General features: G+C 41.5%; 1 protein-coding gene across 1 annotated transcript in view; it reads left to right on the top strand.

The window, feature by feature from the left end:
- The window catches only part of LOC311127297 (lysyl oxidase homolog 1-like), a 37,599-nt gene extending 22,705 nt beyond the window's left edge, over positions 1–14,894 (top strand). Inside the window, exons 2-7 of the mRNA XM_084159107.1 lie at positions 631–739; positions 1,932–2,069; positions 5,452–5,608; positions 7,225–7,320; positions 8,811–8,926; positions 13,117–14,894. Coding sequence (XP_084015233.1) covers positions 631–739; positions 1,932–2,069; positions 5,452–5,608; positions 7,225–7,320; positions 8,811–8,926; positions 13,117–13,123 — 623 coding nt within the window. The 3' untranslated portion in view covers positions 13,124–14,894. The remainder of the gene's footprint in view (positions 1–630; positions 740–1,931; positions 2,070–5,451; positions 5,609–7,224; positions 7,321–8,810; positions 8,927–13,116) is intronic.
- The last annotated feature ends 4,111 nt before the right edge of the window (positions 14,895–19,005 follow it).

Raw genomic sequence — 19,005 nt, 5'->3', positions numbered from 1 at the left:
GCAGACGCTTTTATCCAAAGTGACTTACAGTCATGCGTGAATAAATGTTTACATATGGGTGGTCCTGGGAATCAACCCCAATATCCTGGCATTGCAATGCTCTAAATGCTTTGTGACACCTCAATGTAATATGATTTATAAGGCCTTTATTAAGCAGTGCTTATGCCACCCTTTATAAAGCACAGGTTTATGTCATATTTGACATAGTGGGTTATGTCACATTTGACATTGGTGGTTATGTCACACAGTTATGCCACATTTATGAACCCTTTATAAAGCATGACATTTGGTTACAGGTGATTTGTAACACATTTATGTAGTGTTTATGAAGGCTTTATGAGCTGCACGTCATTTAAAGCGGGAACAAATCTTCTACTGCATCTGTATCAAAGTCCTTAGAATAACACAATGCAGGGGAATGAAATATAGCTGATAAACAGGTGTAAAGCTGTGCTGTTTTATTTGAGGAATGACCTCACTGGTCAGTGCACCACAGCAATACTCTATATTCTGTCAAGGGAGGAAGCAGACCTGTAAAAGTTGACATTAGCATCAAGGTACTGGTACTAACATGATTTAATAATTTGCTGTTGAAGGATACTATGTGTTGAGCCAAGTGTATTGTTCTAGGTTTGCCAGACCTGGTTCCTGATCCCAACTATGTGCAGGCCTCCACGTATATCCAGAGGGCTCACATGTACTCTCTCCGCTGTGCTGCCGAGGAGAAATGCTTGGCAAGGTAAGAGACCATTTTTTACTTTTTAAATGTTTTAGTAAGTGTCTGTATTTGCTTTGAATGAGGATAACATACAATAATGTTGTTAGTAGCCACTCTGCACACTTTAATGGCATGAAAGATTATCACCAGTTTTTGTAAGCCAGTATATACATTCTGATGAACAATCAGTCTCCTCCAGTTAGAACAGATTGAAAGATTCCATGTACCTATCGGGTAATATTTGCATTTAATGTCAGATGCTGATCTTTCCCATTATTGCCTGTTTTAGCTACCTGTTTAGTAAAGTTACTCCTTATCTAAGCTGCAGTATTTAATGTTTGGAACCCAGTTCACAGTGCAACATCAATAACCTGAAATCTGGTCACCTAGGCCTGTCACTAAGGCTGCATTTACACAATTCTGATATTTTGCCACTAATTGGTCTTTTGACCAATCAGATCATATCTTTTGCCAATAATTGGGCGAAAGATCAGATTTGGGCTGCCTGTGTAAACGCAGCCTAAGGCTTGTCTATCTAACCTGGCCTGTGAGTAAATGGTTCTCTGAATGGTTGAGTCTGCAGCCGCAGTACACATAATGGGCCTCTGACTTTGGCCCCAGGGTTAGATGGGTACAGTACAATTTGCCAGGCAGCAGACAGACAGACAGAGCATTTAAATGATGGCGATGAACTTTGTTGTTCGACTGGCTCTCCTGTTTGCCCTCCTTTCCATCTCAAGCACAGTCATTCCTCGTAGCCCTCTCATATCCTGTCTGTGTTATCAGCAATCATGGACAGATGACCTTGTATAATGTGCTATACACTCCAATGTCAACAACAGCCATAAGATGAATTTCAAAGATTTTTACTGATACTTTGGAGTGCAGGTTATTATAAAAACAATTCTAAAAGGTGTGTTCATGTTGGACCTCGCTACACAGTGTATGCCTGTCCACTACAAAGCTTTCCTTGCTACAAGACTGAAAACATGTGCAGCAGGCTATGTAGATTAATCACAGTAATCTGTAGTGTGAATTATTTATTTAACATATTCCTTCCCTCCAGCTCAATTCTGTCTATTTGCAGGAACACATTGTGAGCCTGAGGTATCAGAAACTCACCGGGACAACCCATGGGAGACTAGTTCTCTGTAGCCATCTGTACTTTCCTTCACTCATTGCTATTCCATACTTTGTGTTTGTCTCCCCACAGCACTGCCTATAGCGCTGACACTACAGACTATGACGTTAGAGTCCTGCTTCGCTTCCCACAGAGGGTTAAGAACCAGGGGACAGCTGACTTCATGCCCAACCGACCCCGACACACCTGGGAGTGGCACAGCTGCCATCAGTGAGTAACCAGTCTCCCCAAACCCATATGCTATTGGGTTATTATACTCATCTTTGCTATGCTAAAAACTGTAAGATCCTTGCTCTACAGGGTTAGTCAGATTTGCTGTTTCATGTGGCTGTTTAGCTCATTCGTTTTCTATTAGTTTCGTTAGCTGAGGTCAGTGCGTTCACATTTGCTCTTTTTGGTGATATCATGACTTTACTTAATACATTCTGTCATGACATCAATGTTTGGACACCCTCTGCCCTGCCCTTTCTCTATGACCTTGCGTTCCACAACGACTTCATTGGTCACAGTATGTCTGGGTTCCTTGGGTTTGTGCAACAAGTCTTAGGCTGTACTTACTGTCCTCAGCTCTGTGGAATGTTGACTGCCCATTAGCCGATTGGCAATGTTGCCTGGTGACATCACTGTTCGTTTATACATTGGTTTCCAGGGTGGGAGTTTGCCAATGCAACAGCTCGATATGACTGGCCAATGGAAAAGGGAATAGAATCCATAAATGTTCCTGTCAATCGGTGCCCTGGTGCCTGGTATTATATGATGACATGGATTTGTGTTAGTCGAACAGCACAGAACACAGTTACAAAGTGTGCTTGTTTTGAGAAAAGAACAACTCTTCCCCAAATTCTCACAATAAACTTTACTGTCCTACATTCTGCCCCCTGATGGAATATTGGAATGCAATGTGTAGTCAGTGTATGCGCTCTCAATCCCTCCGGATTTTAATTTGTGTATTGAGCAAATGTTATGCGGTACAGAACGCTTAGGATAAAACCTTAGAATCAGTGTTTTATGGAGACAAACAGATAGCATGATATCTGTTTAATTTAAATACAGTGTGGATCATTATATTTAGATTTCTCTATAAAAAATTTGGTACATCTCAATATTACATTTCTGTCCATTTACACAATAGAGTGATCAATAGTGATAAATCAGTACAATAGATGTCCAGAGTTAAAATCCGGATGACGTACATGCAGATATTCAGATGATGCTCCTCTTTGCTTCTCTTTATCTCTATGTAGCACAAGCATACAGTGACCCCTGACCTCTAAGTTCAAAGGCCATGGCTACTCTTTGTCCAGGTGCTATGTAATACATTTCTGGGCTTCCTGTAATCTGGTTGCACTGTATGGAATGCAAACACAATCCACTAAATATTTCCCACCCTTCTCCTGCCTGGCCTCCTGGAAGTATTTGTATTGCATTGCAACACAACTGGAAAATGACTCATGGGTATACAGTGCAAAGTTTGATTGGAATGTTTTGTATATTAGGATTACAAACCATTCTTATTCCATCCTACTCCCTGTGTCCTTCCAAAAGTGCATTCTCTCTAGCTGACATTGTCACAGGGGGAGATCCAGGATTCCAAGGCGAGGGAAAGGGCCCTCCAGTCCAGACAGCTCTAGACCCAGTATCTCCCTGTCTGTCCCACTCTCACAGAGAGATAACAATCTCAAGGCTTCCATTTAAATAAACGTCTATCGCGGAAACCATATTTCAAACCCCCATTGCACTGAACACCCGCCTCCAAACCCCTGCCCATAGACACATACACACACACACACACAAACACACACACACACACACACCACATACAGAGGGTGTTTTACAGAGAGCTGCCCTCTCAGGATACCCAGTGTGCAGCCTTTCAATTCCTCTGTGTTTACAGATTCCCTGTGTAGTCGGTGCAGATCCCCCTTGGAGAATCACATGGTGTAGCTTTTAGCCTGTGGAAACACACTGTTCCTCACCTGAGAGGAGCTGTTTACCATCTCCAACTGCTATGGAAAGAATGACTTCTTCTTTCATTTGTCACCTCCTCCATTGGTGGAAAGTACCCGTCTGCCTTTCCCTCCAAGCCTCCATTCAATCTTTAATGACTACGCCAGTAAAAAGTTGTAGCTATGTTAAAACAGGGAGCATGAGGTAAGGAGGTTATTATTTATACAGTCTGAGTCCTACTGACTGAACCAGCTCCAGCTCATACCACACCTGCACTACATTCACCAAAACAAACACTGACAAAATTCTTAGTGTCTGGAATCTGGAATGTGACTTTCAGTAAAAATAGCAAGAAAGGGTGATTCATTTCAATAATTAGGATTAGGATACATTTAAGTGCCTGTGAGATGAATAGGTTGACAATGCACTCCAGCTTTTCAGCCATTAGACGCAGTGTTCACAGTTCAGATGACGTCTGTTATAGGAAATCTTACTTGGCTGAAATACGAGGCCATTACTGTATCTGGGAATCAAGATGCAATATGTTTTACATTTACCATGCTGCCATTTATTCCAAATAGCAGGAGACTGAATAAGACAGAGGAATCCTTCTTATTCACTGTACAACACTGTTTCTAATGCATATTTAAAGGAATCACCCATGTAAGCCACTTGTATTCTCAACATTACAGTGTATCAGTATCTGTCTGATTTATCTGCGTACTAGAGAGTTAAGAGTTAGTATGGAAAGGATATTCACAACATGCTGGTCTGCAGAGGGCAACAGTAAAACCCCAGCCCTCTCAGGTCACTGTCTGACACTTGGCATTGGTCCACATCCCAGCTACAAGATTGTGCTAGGTTATTACAGTAAATTATTTCAGATGGAGCAGCACCAGCAGTACACTGAGATACAGAGTGGTGTAACTCATTTCACATTCTGAGGATATGATTTGTTCTCATGGGTATCCAGGCTAGCAGTGGCAAACCCCAGCATTCCAAAGCTGTTAAAGCTGTGGAAACACACACCATACACAAATGCAAGTACTGACACAGACACATTCACACACACACAACACGCACACATGCTCAATCCTTCACTTATCTTGCGGTAGTGATTAAAACATTCCAGATTGATATGAAGTAATTAACAAGCCCTCATACATCAATAGATTGTTGATGTCTTGCTTCATCAGTGCATGATTGTAGCTATTAATTAGATTATACTCTCCTTTTGTACTTTGTGATATGCTCAGTCAAGCTGCACCGAGTTTAAGTGTTGACAGGTGAGGGCAATAGGCTGTTCAAATAAAGAAGTGCATCTTATTTAAATATACGTACGGCTTGACTTTGAACAGTTTGCTTTGTGTTGGTTTACTGATTATCATGTAATTATATTTTATGCAAATTGAGCACATCTCTAGTATTGTTTGTTATACCTGTCATTTACTGAATTTGTAAATGTTAAAATTGGACTCTCCTTTGTTCCCCTACTGACTACCCTGTGCCATGCCTCTTCTCTCTCCTGCGCTACACACAGACACTTTTTACCTGTCACAAATGCATTTTTATATGGTAAAGATTGACATTTACTCCCCTCTATTTGCACTACCGACCACCTATTTGCCCCTCTGTCTACCCACAGACACTACCACAGCATGGATGAGTTCAGCCACTATGACCTGCTGGAGGTCACCACAGGAAGGAAGGTGGCTGAGGGACACAAGGCCAGCTTCTGTCTGGAGGACACCACCTGTGACTTTGGTCACCTGAAGCGTTATGCCTGCACATCTCACACTCAGGTAGATACACCAGCACATCTCACACTCAGGTAGATACACCAGCACATCTCACACTCAGGTAGATACACCAGCACATCTCACACTCAGGTAGATACACCAGCACATCTCACACTCAGGTAGATACACCAGCACATCTCACACTCACGTAGATACACCAGCACATCTCACACTCAGGGCACTACAGAGGGTAGTGCGTACGGCCCAGTACATCACTGGGGCAAAGCTTCCTGCCATCCAGGACCTCTATACCAGGCGGTGTCAGAGGAAGGCCCTCAAAATTGTCAAAGACTCCAGCCACCCTAGTCATAGACTGTTCTCGCTGCTACCGCACGGCAAGCGGTACCGGAGTGCCAAGTCTAGGTCCAAAAGACTTCTCAACAGCTTCTACCCCCAAGCCATAAGACTCCTGAACAGCTAATCATGGCTACCCGGACTATTTGCACTGCCCCCCCACCCCATCATTTTTACGCTGCTGCTACTCTGTTAAGTATTTATGCATAGTCACTTTAACTCTACCCACATGTACATATTACCTCAACTACCTCAACTAGCCGGTGCCCCCGCACATTGACTCTGCAACGGTACCCCCCTGTATATATAGCCTCCCTACTGTCACTTTATTTTTCTTCTGCTCTTTTTTTTTTCTCAACACTTTTTTTTGTTGTTGTTTTATTTTTACTTTTTTTGTTTAAAATAAATGCACTGTTGGTTAAGGGCTGTAAGTAAGCATTTCACTGTAATGTCTGCACCTGTTGTATTCGGCGCATGTGACCAATAAAATTTGATTTGATTTGATTTGATTAGATACACCAGCACATCTCTCACTCAGGTAGATACACCAGCACATCTCTCACTCAGGTAGATACACCAGCACATCTCTCACTCAGGTAGATACACCAACATATCTCTCACTCAGGTAGATACACCAACACATCTCTCACTCAGGTAGATACACCAACACATCTCTCACTCAGGTAGATACACCAACACATCTCTCACTCAGGTAGATACACCAGCACATCTCACACTCAGGTAGATACACCAACACATCTCTCACTCAGGTAGATACACCAACACATCTCTCACTCAGGTAGATACACCAACACATCTCTCACTCAGGTAGATACACCAGCACATCTCACACTCAGGTAGATACACCAACACATCTCTCACTCAGGTAGATACACCAACACATCTCACACTCAGGTACATACACCAGCACATCTCACACTCAGGTAGATACACCAACACATCTATCACTCAGGTAGATACACCAGCACATCTCTCACTCAGGTAGATACACCAACAGATCTCTCACTCAGGTAGATACACCAACATATCTCTCACTCAGGTAGATTTGCCAATACACTTGGCATGGCATCATTCATTTGTCTGAAGGCAAGTCGGTGTCTTGGTCTTGCACCAGGTACTGCAACAATGTATAATCATCTGAGATTTCAGCTAGCAACCACAACATGACTCTTGTTTAACAGTTCTTCCACCCCACTCAGTCGTTCTATGAGTCAGAGATGGTGCAGGCACGTCTCTTTGGTGCTGAGCTATAGGCATAGTCTGTTGAAGTTCCACATGAATAACTCTCCTCTATGTTCCTCCAGGGTCTGAGTCCGGGCTGCTACGATACGTACAACGCTGATATTGATTGCCAGTGGATTGATATAACAGACATCCAACCTGGGAACTACATACTAAAGGTAAGACTAAGAGCAGAGGAAAGTTCAGCTGTGTACTTGGTAATCTTCCAGGAAGGCAACATTCCAAAGGCAACATTCCATAGGAAAAGGTACGCCCGACCAGGTTACTGGAACAAATAGATCTGAAAGTTTTACATTTGGAAAGTTGTCTAAAGCTATAAAAGAGTACATTTCCTAGACTGTGGCTCATACTGATCTACTAGTTTTGACTGTCATTCAGTCCCATCGCTGTCTGCCTTTCTGTGATCACTGAGGGACGAATCCTAACTTGGGTTGCATGTGGTGGACAATAATATTTGTCATGTGTATATACAGAATATATGATATTATAAAACCCTGCAACTCGTAATAAGACTAAGCAATTAGCCTATTCAAATGTTTATCTGACTCCGTAAAGATAATCAAAATATACAAGCAAGCATTAGGCAATGAGTTAACGTTGACTAGCATGAATTGGTCTGAGAATTGTCTATATCAAAGGCAGATATTTAATTAACATTGTACAATGAATGGATTCACCTACAAGGCATAAAGCTTAAGTTACAAAGCATTAACAAGCATTACAAGGCATTATTCTAAGCATATAGATCCTAAGGTTAACTTACAGGACAAAGCATGAACATGGAGATGCTTACTAGTCCAGAGGCCTAGAAGCCTAAGAAATGAGAATTGATCGTACAAACTTCCTCCATGGACTGGATACAGGATAAGATCAAAGGTATTTCATTCCATTTATAACATCTGAAGGTGTAACCTTTCAACCCAAAACCAACCACCATTGATCAAATGATACCAAGTTTACAGTAACCTAAACACTCCCAGGCCCAATCTCCACAGGGTGTCACAGCATTTAAAGGCTTGTGTGGGGGTTAAGATCAATGTAAATAAGACAGAATTCTGAGAGGACTATAAAACCTTTTTGCATATAGTAATTCAGAGTTCACCCTATACAGATACAAGTAACCAGAGAGATCATACAGACTGTACATAAAGATAGCATCAGAGTTATCCTCAGTGAACAAGTTTCAGATAGAAACCATACGTGGATACTATAGTATTATTCTATCAAATTCAATATTCAGTGCTCTGGATACTGTAACAGAGATAACAGAGATACAACAAAGGACAATACCCAAGGAATAGTCAGCCCTTCCCCCTCTGAGGGGGAAGGGCTGACTAGTCCTTGGGCATTGTCCTTTGTTCCTGGACCATTTGCCATGCAACTCCAGGTGTCAGAGAGTACATAAATTGGAACTGACTCTAAAGGACACATATATCTATCTTGATTCCTCATCAATTCCCCATTGATATCAACAGAAGATTTAAGCAGCACTTCAAATGTTTTATTCACACATACAGTATCTCAAGTCAAGATTCTCCCTCCGATCTCTGACCAGAATTCCACTGATAAAAGTACTGTGTGAGTTATTGTTTTATTCCTACCTGCCTAGCTGTAGTGGTATCATCTTGTGTCCTCCTCTGCCTCTCAGCTCCAGGTCAACCCTAAGTACCTTATCTTGGAGTCAGACTTCACCAACAATGTGGTGAGGTGTAATATCCACTACACAGGACGCTTCGTCACAGCAACCAACTGCAAGATATCTCAGTGAGTACAGCAACGTCTCTTTTATGACACTATTCAACAGACAAGCTCTCATTATTATGCCAAACGACCTGATAGAACTAATGTTTTTTAGTTCATTACCTAATGATTCTGTGAATCATGTTCATCAATGTCACCAAGATGAATGATTACTGACGGTTTTCTATTGCCCCTCAAAAGGAGCAGTAAGGCTATTGGTACTTGCAATGGGTTGATTAGGAAGTGTTTTATTACACTCTGAAGTACTGCTAAATCCAACTCTTTTTATGAAAGAGACTCAGCTTTAGAACATACTTTATCTGAGCAATGAAATGTTACAAGTGAGGTGGCAAATCACCTCTAGTTCTATGGAGTATATAGGGAGTACACAAATAATTAAATGGTGAGTGGGTTAAAGCATTCAGAAAACCAAGTTACCCTATGATACAGCAGTGATTTGTGGAGTTTTATTTGACATTGGAATGATATAGAAACGTATAATGACAGTATATACCCTCTGTGTATGTTATAGCTGTGAATAACTAACAACAAACATGGTAGGCTATACACTGACCCTCCTGAGCCCTCAGTCCAAGGTTCTTATAGTTTGTGTTTGTGTTTTCATTTCTATACTTTTTATTTGAAATTCAGTTTTATTTATATAGTTTGAGTTTTATAAAAATGTTTCCATTTCGGTTTTTTATTGTTTAGTTTCAGTTTTTGTGTTAGGGACAGAGAGCATGTGGGGAGGCTAGGAGCCATTTGTATTGTAAAGTGTGTTTTTTGGTCAGGTCATAGGTTAGGTTAAATTTAAATTATAAACTCAATCTCAATGTGACTTAGATTTAAATAGAAAAACGCTGAGACTGGTGCAAAAAAATACGGTGGAAGGAAACTCTCTCTCACCCATGTTTACACCAATCCAATGCTTTTTAACTTTAGTGGTACATATAAGAAGAACAGGGGCGGACTGGGACCAAAAATCGGCCCTGGCATTTCTAACACGCCAGCCATTTTTTTTCAATTGAGGCCCCATCACCAGCCCATTTTATTTATTTAAGACCCCCATTATTAGCCAGATAATGATGGTTTTGCGCAACAACAAAAAAAAGTTAGACAGGCCCACTTGGCGAAAAATGCACCAGCCCATCTGATATTTCGGCCAGTCTGTTCCTAAAGAAGAATCAAGTTAGCTACTTCGCCAATTTTTTCCCTGTTAGCTAGTAATAGCTAGGGATAGTGATGCACAAACTAGGCCTATTTGAAACTTTGCCATCTCCTGGCAGCATTTACCCGCCCGATTCAGTAGCTTTAAAACAATTCAAAAGCATGAAAACCCCATTGAAAACCCCTTTGAAAACCCCATTCGATTTCTGTCCAAATTTTAGGGGAAAAAATGAAACTGAACATAATGAATGATGGTTATATTTTCTTTTAGTTCATTCAGGAGTCAAAGATTCTTTAAAAGTAATTTCCTCTCAATCTTAAATAAACATGCCCCATTCAAAAAATACAGAACTAAGAACAGATAAAGCCCCTGGTTCTCCTCAGACTTGACTGCCCTTGACCAGCACAAAAACATCCTGTGGCGTACTGCATTAGCATCAAATAGCCCCCACGATATGCACCTTTTCAGGGAAGTCAGGAACCAATATACACAAGCAGTTAGGAAAGCAACGGCTAACTTTTTCAAACAGAAATATGCATCCTGTAGCACTAACTCCAAAAAGTTTTGGGACACTGTGAAGTCCATGGAGAATAAGAGCACCTCCTCCCAGCTGCCCACTGCACTGAGGCTAGGAAACACTATCACCACCGATAAATCTACAATAATCGAGAATTTCAACAAGCATTTTGCTACGGCTGGCCATGCTTTACACCTGGATACCACTACCCCGGCCACCAGCTCTACTCCCTCCGCTGCAACTTGCCTATGCACCCCCCCCACCCCCCCCCCCCCCCCCCCCCCCCCCCGCTTCTCCTTCACACAAATTCAGACAGCTGATGTTCTGAAAGAGCTGCAAAATCTGGACCCCTACAAATCATCTGGGCTAGACAATCTGGACCCTTTCTTTCTAAAACTAGCCGCCGAAATTGTCGCAACCCCTATTACTAGCCTGTTCAACCTCTCTTTCGTAATGTCTGAGATCCCCAGAGATTGGAAAGCTGCCGCGGTCATCCCCCTCTTCAAAGGGGGTGACACTCTAGATCCAAACTGTTACAGACCTATATCCATCCTGCCCTGCCTTTCGAAAGATTTTGAAAGCCAAGTTAACAAACAGATCACCGACCATTTCGAATCCCACCGTACCTTCTCCGCTATGCAATCCGGTTTCCGAGCTGGTGATGGGTGCACTTCAGCCACGCTCAAGGTCCTAAACGATATTATAACCGCGATCGATAATAGACAGTACTGTGCAGCCGTCTTCATCGACATGGCCAAGGCTTTCGACTCTGTCAACCACTGCATTCTTATTGGCAGACTAAATAGCCTTGGTTTCTGAAATGACTGCCTCGCCTGGTTCACCAACTACTTCTCAGATAGAGTCCAATGTGTCAAATCGGAGGGCCTGTTGTCTGGACCTATGGCAGTCTCTATGGGGGTGCCACAGGGTTAAATTCTTGGGCCGACTCTTTTCTCCGTGTATATCAATGATGTCGCTCTTGCTGCTGGTGACTCTCAGATCCACCTCTACGCAGACGACACCATTTTGTATACATCTGGCCCTTCATTGGACACTGTGTTAACAACGAACGCTGCTGGCACCCGCCCACCCGACTAGAATCACTACTCTCGACAGGTCTGACCTAGAGTATGTGGACAACTACAAATACCTAGGTGTCTGGTTAGACTGTAAACTCTCCTTCCAGACTCACATTAAGAATCTCCAATCCAAAGTTAAATCTAGAATCGGCTTCCTATTTCGCAACAAAGCCTCCTTATAATAATAATAATATGCCATTTAGCAGACACTTTTATCCAAAGCGACTTACAGTCATGGGCGCATACATTTTTACGTATGGGTGGTCCCGGGGATCGAACCCACTACCCTGGCGTTACAAGCGCCATGCTCTACCAATTGAGCTACAGAGGACCGAAGCCCCATATACTATCCTTCACTCATGCTGCCAAACATGCCCTCGTAAAACTGACTATCCTACCGATCCTTGACTTCGGCGATGTCATTTACAAAATAGCCTTCAATACTCTACTCAGCAAATTGGATGTAGTCTATCACAGTGCAATCCGTTTTGTCACCAGAGCCCCATATACTACCCACCACTGTGACCTGTACGCTCTTGTTGGCTGGTCCTCACTACATATTCGTCGCCAAACCCACTGGCTCCAGGCCATCTATAAATCACTGCTAGGCAAATCCCCGCCTTATCTTAGCTCATTGGTCACCATAGCAACACCCACCCGTAGTATGAGCTCCAGCAGGTATATCTCACTGGTCATCCCCAAAGCCAACACCTCCTTTGGCCGCCATTCCTTCCAGTTCTCTGCTGCCAATGACTGGAACGAATTGCAAAAATCTCTGAAGCTGGAGACTCTTATCTCCCTCACTAACTTTAAGCATCAGTTGTCAGAGCACCTTACCGATCACTGCACCTGTACACAGCCCATCTGAAATTAGCCCACCCAACTACCTCATCCCCATATTGTTATTTATTTTGCTCATTTGCACCCCAGTATCTCTATTTGCACATCATCTCTTGCACATCTATCATTCCAGTGTTAATACTAATTGTAATTATTTTGCACTATAGCCTATTTATTGCCTTACCTCCATAACTTGCTACATTTGCACACACTGTATATATATTTTCTGTTGTATTTTTGACATGTTTTGTTTTACCCCATATGTAACTCTGTGTTGTTGTTTTTATCGCACTGCTTTGCTTTATCTTGGCCAGGTCGCAGTTGTAAATGAGAACTTGTTCTCAACTGGCTTACCTGGTTAAATAAAGGTGAAATAAAATAAAAAATAAATAAAAAGATAATAATTTACGTTTTTTTAACGGGTTTGTTAATTATTTTATTTCAGTTTCTAAATAGTTTTTTCATGATTGGTTTTCGGTTTAGCTTCAGTTTAAGTTTACTATAATAACCTTGCCTCAGTCTACAGAAAAGGCATTTTATTGACCACTCTGTCTCTATGTGTTATGAACACCAGCCTCATATTGTTGTTTGTTCTGTGTCCAACCTGAAGGTCCTGATTGGACGTGGGAAGGCTGCCCAGCCAGGGTGAGTCCTCCAGGACAGTGCTGTTCCATTGAAATGTGAATGGAATTATTTTTGTTGCTGTTGTTTTGTTTGTGCTGTTTTTGGTTTCCTGGGCCCAGAGTGAACAAGGGTTCCAGTGGCACTGAAGAGAACATGGGGATATTTACACAAGCACACACACTGAAAAACCCATACTAAACTCAACATTCCAGTCTCCCACAGTCTCCATTGTTGTTTCCCTTCTATGTAATCCATAACCTTCTCTCCCAGACCAACTCCACTGCTCTTATTTCTACTCTGACAGCTTTAAGGAGGCTTTTGTACATGAAATAGGAAACATCTTGGATATTGTGAGTGGCTTGGTTTGGTTTTAAATAAGTTGTGAAATGGAGCTGGTGCTGAAATTAGTGGTCCCAGACGAGTCTGTGTTCAACTGCAATCCAACCGAAAAAAAAATAATTGTGCATTCATCCATGCTGTCTGGGAGGAAGACATGCCAGCCCAGCCAGTGACTCACAAGGACCATTATAGTGCTGTTTTTCGTCTTCTCTCTGTCTCTTTGTGCCAGGTTGAAAACAATGTGATTCTCTGAGCACATCTGCATAGTGTAATATTATCGAGAGACTAGAGAGAGGGGAGAAGCCAGGTCTTGTTTGTTTAAATACGTTAGTCTCCATCAAGTAGTCAGTCAACATAAAGAGGCTGTCAGAACCCAGAGCGTTACTGTCTCTAAATACCGTCAAAGTCAGTTTTGTATTTGTCTCACAATAAAACACAAAGCTTAGCTGGCAGAACTGCCATTTGTTTTCAAAGAGGTGCTTTCCAGAATGAAACTTACATTGGGTTTTTCTTTTTCAACTACCAACACTGGTCAGATGCCAAATAGGTTATCTGTAGCTTTGTAAGAAGAATGTACATGACAATTAACCCACTGATGCATGGTTTTAGCTATGGAGAACTGTACTTGTTTTAATTGATTGTATTTTGATTCTTCTCTTTTTTAATGAAAGGGTCTTTAGTACTGTGTTTGAATTGTTGCTGTATTTGTGAAATTCCAGGAACTCATATATCGTTTTTTATTGTGAATCCAGATCATACTTTTGGTTTGTTCAATTGAGTGTGTTGCGGCAGAGAGTGACTGTAAAAAAGAAACTACTGTTGTTAAAACCTATCATTGTTATGCCATTACACTAGTAGGTTTAGTTTGGCGTTACAGACAGACAGAGTGCCGAAATGCCATCTCTACCTACCTCTAAAAGAGTGAGCTATTGTTTCCAGTTGAGTGGAAGGTTTGTATTAGACATCCCTGTGATGGTGGCCCACTATGGCCTCCCACACACTCCGTTGCAACACACACCTACAGTAAAACACTTAAGGGAAAGGATTTAGAAACATGAACAAGTGCAGAACAGGCATAGTCTTGTATTCTGTTTATATATCATATTACACATTAACATTTTAACATTGTACATAGTAGTCTATCAGTGCTATCATTGACCAACACTTCTTTGTATTCTGGTTGCTCATGATATTGTATGTTTACCAAGACAGGTGGGAAGTATTATTAGGAGATTCTATTCAATCAATGGAATTACAATATTAGACTTGTGGATTATAGCAAGTATCATTAAATATATGAGTGTATGTTGATTGGCTTGAATTCTTCTGTTCTTGAACACCTGTCAAAAATGGCATACCCAATAAAGACAGACATTTACACCTCTATAAGGTCTTTGGACTGACATGTGAATGTTGTTTACAGGCTGTGGTTACCGATGTGGTTTCTGTCATTGTGTTAAAAAATGTGTTGCTTTTTGTGGGGATAATAGCACAATAATGGATAAAAAATGTGTTCAAGGTTGTTGGTCATCTGCATGTACTAGACTTAAACATTCGGCCAAACTTCAAAGCTGGAAAGTACTTAAAGTTCCAGTTTCATGTTTGTATCTCATGTTAGGATTTGGACATACATCCATTTTGTTGTAGCACCTTCATTTTATTGTCCCTATTATGAGTAAATAAGAATTCCATGGTCAGTTTGTGATTGCACTGCTCCAGAGCGTTCACATAATAGGCCACACATCCAAACAAACAGTGCTGTTGATTCTGAAACGCCCTGAGATTTGAATATTGAAAAGTTATTTATGGTTCCTACTCTGAAAATGTCAGGTGCGGTATGTTTAATGCATTATGGCATTTACTGTAGGTCTGTCTGTGTAGTCGTGTACATTTATCATGCACCACCCAGGCAGGAATGCAAAACAGACCTTTTCAGATTCACAAAAATATACAGTGAATACAAATATACAGACAGCTCTTCATGGCCAAGCAAGAGACACGGCTGTCTCATTTGTATCATGCATTCATCATGTGATATCATACAACCAATTACTTTGTGTCTCCGAGCAGGCTTGGTGGTCATCAGTCTCTCTCTATGTTAGTAAGCCTGAAATGGAGCACACATCTCCTGTCCGGAGACATGTTGTAAGATCAGCTTGATTGGGTTGGCTTTACATTTGAACATCATTATGGGCATCCAATGTCATAATGTCCGTATAATAATATGGATATGGACACACAGTGCCTTCGGTAAAGAAACAAAAATAAGTGTAGCCTTTTTTATAAAAAGCAAAAGCTTTCTCGAATGACCCCAATACTTAAAAGTAACATTTGTTGATGTGTTTCTCTATAATGATGCTTTTCCAACAGCAGCTGAAGGGCTAAGGCTTATTTTACTGAGCATTCCTGACCCCACAGTACAGGCCAATCTAAGCAGACTACAAATATGTGGGTTAGTGATACACACTTAGAGCAACACGAGGTAACAGGAAAGCCTGAGTAGGGGGTATAGAAAATATCACAGCAAGCAATATCCGCCCTTTTGAAGACTTCCTAAAAGGAGCAATCACCTTCAGTAGAAAGGGTTATTAGAAGGTTCTCCAAACATAGAAGAGTTGATTTGGTTTCTTTGAAAAACCCAATGGAAGAGAATGAAAGGAGAAGAGAACAGACACAACCCACCTACACACACACACACACACACACACACACACACACACACACAGTCAAAAGAAAGGAGAGAGGCTGTGTGAAAGTGTTTGAGGATATTTCACAGGCTTGTCTCACCAGGAGAGTGGAGCAGCCTATATTCATACTGTGAGGGAAGGACTGTTTGCCTGTGTAACCTGTATTACTAATGCAGCAGGATAAGATTTTATAAACATGGATTTGCCCTCTGTTAAACTCACTTCAACTTTACTTTTACTGTGATCTTTGAATGGCCCGGTGCAGTCAAAAATGAGATTTTCCTGTATTTTATATATATTTCTATACTATAAGGTTGGAATAATACAGTGAAATTGTGAAAATAATGATAATGATCGATGCCCTTTTAGTGTAAGAGCTGTTTGAAAAGACCGCCTGAAATTTCAGCCTGTTTTGGTGGGAGGGAGTTATGGCTTTCCATGGTGACGTCACCATGCAGTAAATTAGTTAATAGACCAATAAGAAAGAGAGTTCCAAACCTCTCTGCCAATAACAGCTCATTTTCAGTTTTCCCCTCCCCACTCAAACCACTCCCAGACAGTCCTAGCAAAAATCTTGCTTGAGAAATTGTTCTTTGTTAAGAAGCTATTTTCGTGTTTTTTTGACCATTTTAATTTAAAACACAGTAAGGTACTTAATTGTTACCCAGAAATGTTTGATATTGAGATAAAAACGTCTGCATTGGACCTTGAAGGGAATTTTTTATCAAGCACAAACTGTATAGTTTATTATATAGCACATTATCGCTTATGATTGCGTAATGAATTATGATTTGAATATGTTGGGTGATGATAGTCAGTGGTGTTTGCTCAGGAAGCATTGTCATCCTTTGGAATGAAAATATCTCCGGAGAACAAAATGTCTAATATTTCCTGTGTCATCCCCATGGTTGTTATGTTCCTCCTGTTTGTCCCTGTATTACCCTGACCACTCTGAGGGGACTTCCTCTCTGTGATGGCTATTTGTTCAGGCTGCTCTCAGCCTTTTCCTTACAGTACACAGACACTTCCAAATGTACAAGACAATGGCAGTCCTCCAGATTATTGTGTGTGTGTGTGTCTGTGTGTGTGTGTGTGTGTGTGCGTGCATGTGCATGTGTGTGTGAGTGTGCGTGCTTGCTTGAAAGAGAGGACAGAGTAACAGAATACATTACAGTGAGTTACTGTACATAATTTGAAATCAGCTTTATTAACAGGGTGGGGAGGCATTTCTAGGCTCTTACTTGGAAAAGTGTGAATGTAATCAGAGTTATGGCAAGTGATTCAGTTTTGTGTAAACATTGGGAACACATTTTGGCCTCTAAGAACTCTCATGCTACAGGTGTGGCTCTATGGGGATCAACTGAGGTCTAGTACTTCTTAGGCTCTAGGAAAGGAAGCAGTGGGTGTGAAGAGGGTAGATGAGGGTGATGAGTGACTTGTAAAATGCATGGTGAGCTGTACAGTGTTGCAGAGTTAAATCTGACAATATCCTCATTGTGAGGGTGTCACAGACCGTCACTCATGACAAAGTTGAGGTCCATTCGCACCCATAGGAGAGGTACAGGACAGCTTATTGTCCTAGAGATCCATCTGTTAAAACCCACGAGGCCAGAGTGAGTGGACAGATAACTGAAGTATCTAATAACCAATCACAGAACACTTAATCATGCCATAGCTACATGGATCTTCATTCCATGGCCTGTCTATCTATCTCTGTATGTCTGTCTCCTCTCCATCAATATTCATTAGTCCACCTTTGGTCTTTACAGGGCTGAGACAGGGTGGAAGCCTGTAGGGTCTGTAGAGCCTCCCCTACCATCTTACTTCCTCTGACACAGTTACAAAGCTTCTAAGTGTTCTGACTTGGCCTTAGCATTCTATCCTTACTTACTCTCGGATCAATGATAGAACTAACTACCTACAAGCTCACTAAGCACTCCAACATAATTTGACCAGCTGGCTCGCGATGAGCTGAGGCTTGAAGACAACTTGAGACCGCTATTCTCCCCACTCAAGCTTTCTCTTGGTGAGGATAATTGATTTTAGAGGAAGGAGAGAAAATGAACTATTATGCAACCAGACAGTGCCAAAAACGAACCCCCAGACATGAGGTCTCATTCTGCAGAGCAGAGCCTGCCTGCTGCACACAGATTCTGTGGCACAACATCAAGGTCACAGGTAATTTGTCTTCTGGCTGTTACTGTGCTTTTCAATTGAATTCAATGAATAAAGACTCACCTTCGTTTTCAGGGAGGATAAACATGTTGCTCTATGGTTACAGATATTGTCTTTGGGAAAGGAGGGAAGAGAGAGCGGGAGCAGGAGAGATGGAACAGTCTGGTCTCATAGACTAGACGTAATATAGTAAACGTAAATCCGGGACACCAAATTAGAATGATATGTTAAGTTTGGTATGGTTACATAAGACAGAAGGTTACTTAAAGCAAAAACTAAAGGAGGGTGGTTGGTCGGGGAGAATGGGTCAGCATATAACACGAACGTCTAGCAACCCAACAGTAGCATTTTAGCTATTTAGAAACTTTGCAACTACTTACTACTTTTGAGCTACTTTTCAACTACTTAGCATGTTAGCTAACCCTTCCCCTATCCCTAACCTTAACTCCTAACTCCTAACCGTAACCCTATCCTTAACCCTTTGCTTAACCTTAACCCCTAACCCTAACCCCTAGCCTAGCTAACGTTAGCCACCTAGTTAACCTTAGCATTAGCCACCTAGCCACCTAGCTAACATTAGCCACAACAAATTGGAATTCGTAACAAATACGTTTTGCAAATTCGTAACATATTGTACAAATTGCAATTCGTGACATATCATACAAATTCTAATT

The sequence above is a fragment of the Coregonus lavaretus genome, assembly GCF_964263955.1.
Source record: "Coregonus lavaretus genome assembly, chromosome: 4".
NCBI lineage: Eukaryota > Metazoa > Chordata > Actinopteri > Salmoniformes > Salmonidae > Coregonus > Coregonus lavaretus.
This window is presented reverse-complemented; position numbering and strand designations above follow the sequence as displayed.